The following is a 6,272-nucleotide window of genomic DNA, read 5'->3' as shown; positions in this document are numbered from 1 at the left end:
TAACGTGGGATTATTTTTTGTATTTAGAAATAATAGTACCAACTTTTTTTTTTTTTTTCTTCTCAACATTTGTGGCACTGGCGTGGCGCCCCCTGATGGACGGCGCCCTTAGCATTTGCCTATATGGCCTATGCCACAGGCCGGCCCTGGGTAGTACTCTTGTTCAAGTGTAGTGGACCAACAGCATTTCCAACCCCTAAAACTGTAATGTACAAAACGCTTGGAAGCAATTTACATACCCATACGGAAAAGAAATATAAAAAACGTATAAAACCCATATGTTAAAGAAATATAAAAAACTTAGAAAAGATTTGCATCAGCTTTAGTTTGCTCCATATATAGTGAATCATATAAGGCTTGTATGATTTACTCCTGAAAGTGGCCACTTTCGGGTTACTTTCATACATGATAATAAAGTGGATCACATAAGGATCATGTTAAAACTAAGTATAAGTTATATAAGGAAAGTACATGTCAAAGTATGTATTCCATAGATGTTCCATATAATATTTGCATAGTTTTTAGTACATAATTGTCATAAAGACATATGCTTTACATATATGAACAAAATCTGTTAGATAAATTTTTTTTATATGTAAAGTAAATGTAGTTTGCAGGGCAATAATCTCTTTTTTTTTTTTAAATGCTTTTTATACATATATTCTAAGAATATGTTAGATTACATATGTTTTCACTTTATGTTCCGGCAATACATTTTTATGGTAAACTATTCTTTTTTTTTACATTTTTCTTCTAAGAATTCTTAAATCTCATCTCATAAAAAACCTATAAACTTAATTATTAATTTTATACAAATTAACATTACTAGAAAAAAAAAAAAATCTATCACATATGAAAAAGACAACAGTATCATTTGCCCCTGCTTGACCAACATCAGTTAAAAACTAGCAATGCAAAGACAAACTCGTAAGCCAACATAACTTTCTTTGACAGGTCGGCAGTCAATGTATTGTAATACTGAAGAAAACAAAAACAAAAAACATGAATACTGGGCAATCTTTAAATTCAATTAACTTTTATTATTCTGATATAACAGTCACATACTAATATTTCACAGAAATATTTAACCTAATCTAAGCTCTATTGTTTAAAGAGCATGCTAAGCTGCATACCTTTTGCTGCAAATTTGTGGAACTTTTACCTGCTAACATGAGTAAAACTTTGGAGGGCAAAAAACCTGCCCACTTAAAAAACAAAACAAACAAACTATCTTTAATAGATAAAACATGAATTGGCATTATAATAACATGCCAAATGAGACATCGAAAGTCAAGTTATGGGGATGCTGTGACAGAGACATTTTTATTTCTGGCCCGGAGTTCTGTGATCTTGGCATTGATTGTAGTACCAATGCTGGAAGGATGGGTCCCAGGCCACTTCTCAAGGGTTGCACCTATATATGTACAAAAATGCAGGGGGGGGGTGATGACAAGAACAGAATTAGTAGTGTAAAAGAACCCAATGATCTTAAACAATAGTGCAATGATCCTGCATTAATCAGTCTTAATATCTAATGGTGCCAGCTTTGAAATTTGCAGACGATGCATGGAGCGGTTGACTACATTTACATACAGCCAATATTCAGGTTATGGTCGAGTTAGGCTCACTATTCAGGGTTCTGAAACATTCGGAATAACTCATTCACATGCATGAGATGAGAGAGTCACAGAGAGCCAGACGGCACATACACAAAGTTCCTCTACTCAAAAGACCAGGATTCCGCGGGAATAGAACATGTGCAAAACACAAATCCATTTTCATTCTGATGGCGATATGCCGATAGAGGTTTTACATGACCCTTTTCTCACAAAAATATTTGGTAACTCCAAGATTTATATTTGGATTTTTGCCGGTATTTTAAAGCCATGTGTGACCGGGTTATTGCTAACATTCCAGTTTTGAATGGGTTATCGGCTGCATGTAAACGCAGTCACTGAAATACATCAAATGCAAGAACATCCAGAATGTAAAATACTTATCTACCATCATTTGTTACTTTGTAGTTGGACAAACAAAATGCACCATAAAGGAAATGAAAGGCCTACAGAGAAATCTAAGGCCTACAATAGTATGTCATGAAAAGACCATTCATTCATCTGGATATAACTCAAAAAAGATCAACTAGAATCCTCTATTTGGTGGAGGCCTTTCTTCATCAACAATAATATATGCATAAATGTTAAGAAGATATTCTTCATATGTGTGGCCCTTGTTTTTCATTGGTCCTTTGTTATCTTTAAATGCCAGAAGTGTGGACAACTGCGAAAACATGCCATAAAAAGCTAAAAACTTACTGTAGATGGCATCCAATTTATTTTTGTCGAGCGGTAAACGTGCATGTCCTCTGCCTCGTTTTCCCCCTCGAAGATTGCTCACTAGCAATATTTCCACAGGGAAGACTGCTGTGAGCAGATGCCTCACAAAGGTTGTAGATGAATTTGCATTAGTAGCATAGGCCCAGGCCAGTTTCTCTACCATGACTCCAGTCCCAGGATAAATCTCCACCTGTTCCAACAAAAAGACATTTTGATCAATATAAGAGACGTAAAGAACAACTACATACCTTTCCAGACTTAAAACTCTGTTTCTCGTCTAGTTTTGAAGGCAGTGACATTTATGTATATTCCCGGAGCCGTCGTTCACCTGCAATGTCCGGATGCTAAGCTACTGGATTGCAAAACTTTTTTCTGCATCACTTGTTACTCGCACAGGCATTCCCATGCAAAAGTGAAGCTTTTGTAGAAAAATTGTAGTTTGCCTCTGCTCCACCAGGGGCTGGCTCTAAAACAGAGTCAATCCCCATAGACTCCTTTGTTAAGAAGGGAAACTTCACAGCAGAAACACAGTCAATGAATTTAACACTTGAATTAGATCCATCATACTAATAAGTAGAGTACCAATTTAAAAGTTTTGACATATTTTCCCATTAAATCTAATAGGAAAGTCCGTCAAAACTTTTATTGGTATTGTGTTCAAGGTTGGATCAACTGTAAGTAGAAAGACAGTAGATCCAATTTATGCACTTCATCTATTTATTCTTTAAAATTCCATTACCTTTGATGACTGGGATTCCTTTGTTGATAGAATGACAGATGCTGGTGTTGAGAAGGATGAAGTAGATTTGGGAGGGGGCAGCAGCGAACCATCTGATGATGAACCGGGCGTGGACTGCGGAGAAATCTGGGGAAGCTCAAAACTGGATCTCTTAAGAGGTTCAGCCAAATTAATCACCTTTTTCATCGTCTTCATGAGTTCTGGCACATCTATATATAGTAAATGAATAAAAAAATGATTACCAGAATGGTTTATACATAGGCTAGAGTGACTTTTTCAAATATATTGGCTGTTTAATTGTTAAATTAGTGATAGGAAGTGATACCTTGGACAAGCAACTCCTTCAGTTTATCATTCTCTTGTTTCAGGTCTTGGATCTTCCGCTTTAGACCAATTACTGTCTTTTTTGGACTTTTTTCACCATAAGTGACTGAAGGTGGTGAATGACTGTACATTGCAAGGAATTCCTGTGCAGGGTCTTTCTTTGAAGGAGCCTTTGACTTCTGGACATGAAAAAAGATAGCGAGAAAGAAGAGGAATTTACATAAAATAGTCAAAGCTGCCATAAAAGTTATGAATCTAAAGTGTAAAGACAACAGATTCAATAGCTGTGCCACAAAGTGTAGGGTGCATACTTCAAAGAGCTGATTTCTTAGCCACATACAGTACCAGTCAAAAGTTTGTACAATTTTACAATTAAATATAATGGGAAAGTGTGTCCAAACTTTTAACTGGTACTGCACATCACAGAACTGTAACTAGGCCTGTTCCAAAGATTGGGCTCATTTGAATACAGTTAAAAAAAAAAAAAGTTTACCATAATTCAATTTAGGTGGCTACAAGTGATTTTTTCCTTTAACAAATCCTGACAATCATTGTATACAAATGACCTTTGTGTGCAGTAGAATAGGGGGACCACTGGTGGAGTTCCTTTTCTTAAATGTAAATACGTTTCAGTTTTAAAATTATATCTGATCTGAAAAAGGTAAAAATCAGTAAAATATATATATTTTTTTAGGGAAAGAGAAGTACTACAGTCATTGCTTGGTGACAGAAATGGTGTGTAACATAATAGAAAGATGGTGAGGATGTTCAGACATAACCAGGAAATGCTACTTGCAGGCTACACTGTCCCGTTTCATAAGGCTGTAGCCTGCATAGACTCCATCCAATGGTAGATGTACAATACAATAGTGTCAACTTTTTAAAGGAGCCATCACCTAAAATGTTTCATTTTCCACATGAAAACATGTATATAATGGTTTCCTAATGACTGACACTAGCCTAGAAGCCAATATTTAAAGATGGAGTGTTTAGATAACATGTAAAACACGGATACTACAAAATGGTTCCAAGTGAAATGTCACCTTGAGTTGCAATGGCTGCGACAGAATCAGAGTCTCATTTGGATCGGAGTCATCAGAATCATCCTGATAGTTTTCAGGATGGACAGATACCCTCTTGGTCAGGTCCTCTGGTTCATTTTCCTTCAGCAGTGCATTAATTTTCCGAGCTGCCTCAAAACGAGTAGCTAGAGCACAAAGGAGGAAACAAAAAGACATTACAACAATCCCCTCATTACTCCACAGGTGTTTTTTTTTTTTTAAATCACCAGACTATGTCCTGTTTTCAGGTAATTGCAGTAATGAATGGTATTTTTTACTCCTGACTAAAAACACAACTGAACACTGGAATGGTTCTTCGACCTGTGTGAAAGAGAGAGCTAACAAAGAAAAGAGAACATTTGTATATGGGATAGAGAAAGAGAAGAAGAAGACAGCAGTAACAGTGTCTAGTTTTGTGTTGAGTTGTGATTCACATAGTGCATTTAGCAAAAAAACAAACAATTTCTATTTCACAGAATTTCCATACATGTGAAACATAAAATATACAACTATTCAACATCTAAAAGCAACCATCTCATTAGTCAGGGGTTAGGGTTAAAAGGAGTAGGAGCCACATTTAGGAGATTTACTGTGTTAATATGTAAACTTTTACTTAGAGCAGAGTAAAGACGAGTGATAAAATACAAAACTGTTGCGACTTTATGTAATGTATACTTAATGTATATTAAGTAAACATGTAGTACAGTCTTCAGCTCCCTGGAAAAACGAAGTAAGCACATGACTTTAAAGAGTGAATTCAGTTTTTCTTTAGAGAACTACTTTCAAGTAGAGAAGGACATTCTACATTTCAAATCATTAACAATTACTTACCAGAGACAAAAACAACAGTGCCCCTGTAATGTGGCCACCCTCCTCGCTGTTTCTTCCCATGGCGCCATTCAATAACTGCCGAGTAAGTGGAAATGGGATTCCCATGCTGGTCCATCTTGGAGTCATCATACCCCCGTATGTTAACAGTTTTTACTTCACTAAGCTTTCCATAGTCCTCCCCTTCACTCCACTGCACCACTGCAAACTTCCTCTCCTCGTGTTCTGTAGTAAATGAAGGGGGGAGGAAAAAAAGAATTGCTTTTTCCTAGCTAGAATGCTACAGGCTATATGCTAATAAAGGCTTTTTCTTATCAAAAAATATTCTATTTGACATGGTTTCTATAGGCATACTTTTACCGTTTGAACCATTTTAATGACACCAAGTGCTATGTCGCATGCATAATTCTCTGAAGAGAGCATTTCCACGTTGGTCACTTGTTTCTATGTGACCCGTAAAACATCAAACCACTTTTAGCAAGCTATTAGCTTAAGCTAAGTCATTCAAATTCGAAAACATTTAGGCGACTTACCTCTGATATTAGTTTTATTCGTCTCCGTAGTCTCCATCTTTGCAAGACACACTTTATTAGACCGATTTCCCGTTTGTTGTTAAATTACGTAAGGAAGCCGTTACCTGATGAGGACCGTGTGAGGTCTCGCGGTGAAAGCTGGCCACCTGTACGCTGCAGCATGGCCCGCCCTACTTTGCCTTTGATTGGTGTATCCTCATATTTGACCGTACACTTAACCAATCATGGCACTCACAGCTGAAAACAAATTTTTGAGTTCATGCTCTACGTCAGTATTTTCTCTATTTGGCGGTAGAATATGTTTTTCACAGATTATAGACTATACTGACATTCCAACTGAGTTTTGTAACTTAAGAGCCAGTGATGCCGAAAAGAAAACATTATAGATCTGACACAAGTGAAATAGACTGGATGCGGAAAAACGTTCCTTCACGTACTTTGACCAGATGGA

At 36.6% G+C, this 6,272-nt stretch overlaps 1 protein-coding gene across 1 annotated transcript; it reads right to left on the bottom strand.

The window, feature by feature from the left end:
• Positions 1-1,255: 1,255 nt before the first annotated feature.
• Positions 1,256-5,886, bottom strand: LOC146646441 (uncharacterized). The gene is made up of 6 exons (XM_085392136.1): positions 5,292-5,886; positions 4,443-4,606; positions 3,401-3,578; positions 3,076-3,284; positions 2,316-2,526; positions 1,256-1,414 (listed from the first exon to the last, which is right to left on the bottom strand). The coding sequence occupies exons 1-6, from the start codon at positions 5,404-5,406 to the stop codon at positions 1,296-1,298; spliced, it is 996 nt and encodes a 331-aa protein (XP_085248262.1). The 5' UTR covers positions 5,407-5,886; the 3' UTR covers positions 1,256-1,295.
• Between the last annotated feature and the right edge of the window lie 386 nt (positions 5,887-6,272).

The sequence above is a fragment of the Rhamphochromis longiceps genome, linkage group LG19, assembly GCF_057381845.1.
Source record: "Rhamphochromis longiceps isolate RC_006_pf linkage group LG19, R_longiceps_female_GT1.1, whole genome shotgun sequence".
In the NCBI taxonomy this organism is placed as follows: Eukaryota; Metazoa; Chordata; class Actinopteri; order Cichliformes; family Cichlidae; genus Rhamphochromis; species Rhamphochromis longiceps.
Note: the sequence above shows the minus strand (reverse complement) of the source record. Positions and strands in the feature narration are given on the sequence as shown.

What these genes read in the sequence shown, in the direction of transcription:
- LOC146646441 (XM_085392136.1), bottom strand. Translation starts at nt 5,406, where the DNA reads ATGGACCAGCATGGGAATCCCATTTCCACTTACTCGGCAGTTATTGAA. An exon ending in CACTGTTGTTTTTGTCTCTG is followed by an intron (nt 4,607 to 5,291) that starts GTAAGTAATTGT and finishes TTTGTGCTCTAG; the next exon opens with CTACTCGTTTTGAGGCAGCT. An exon ending in TAAATTGGATGCCATCTACA is followed by an intron (nt 1,415 to 2,315) that starts GTAAGTTTTTAG and finishes GTACATATATAG; the next exon opens with GTGCAACCCTTGAGAAGTGG.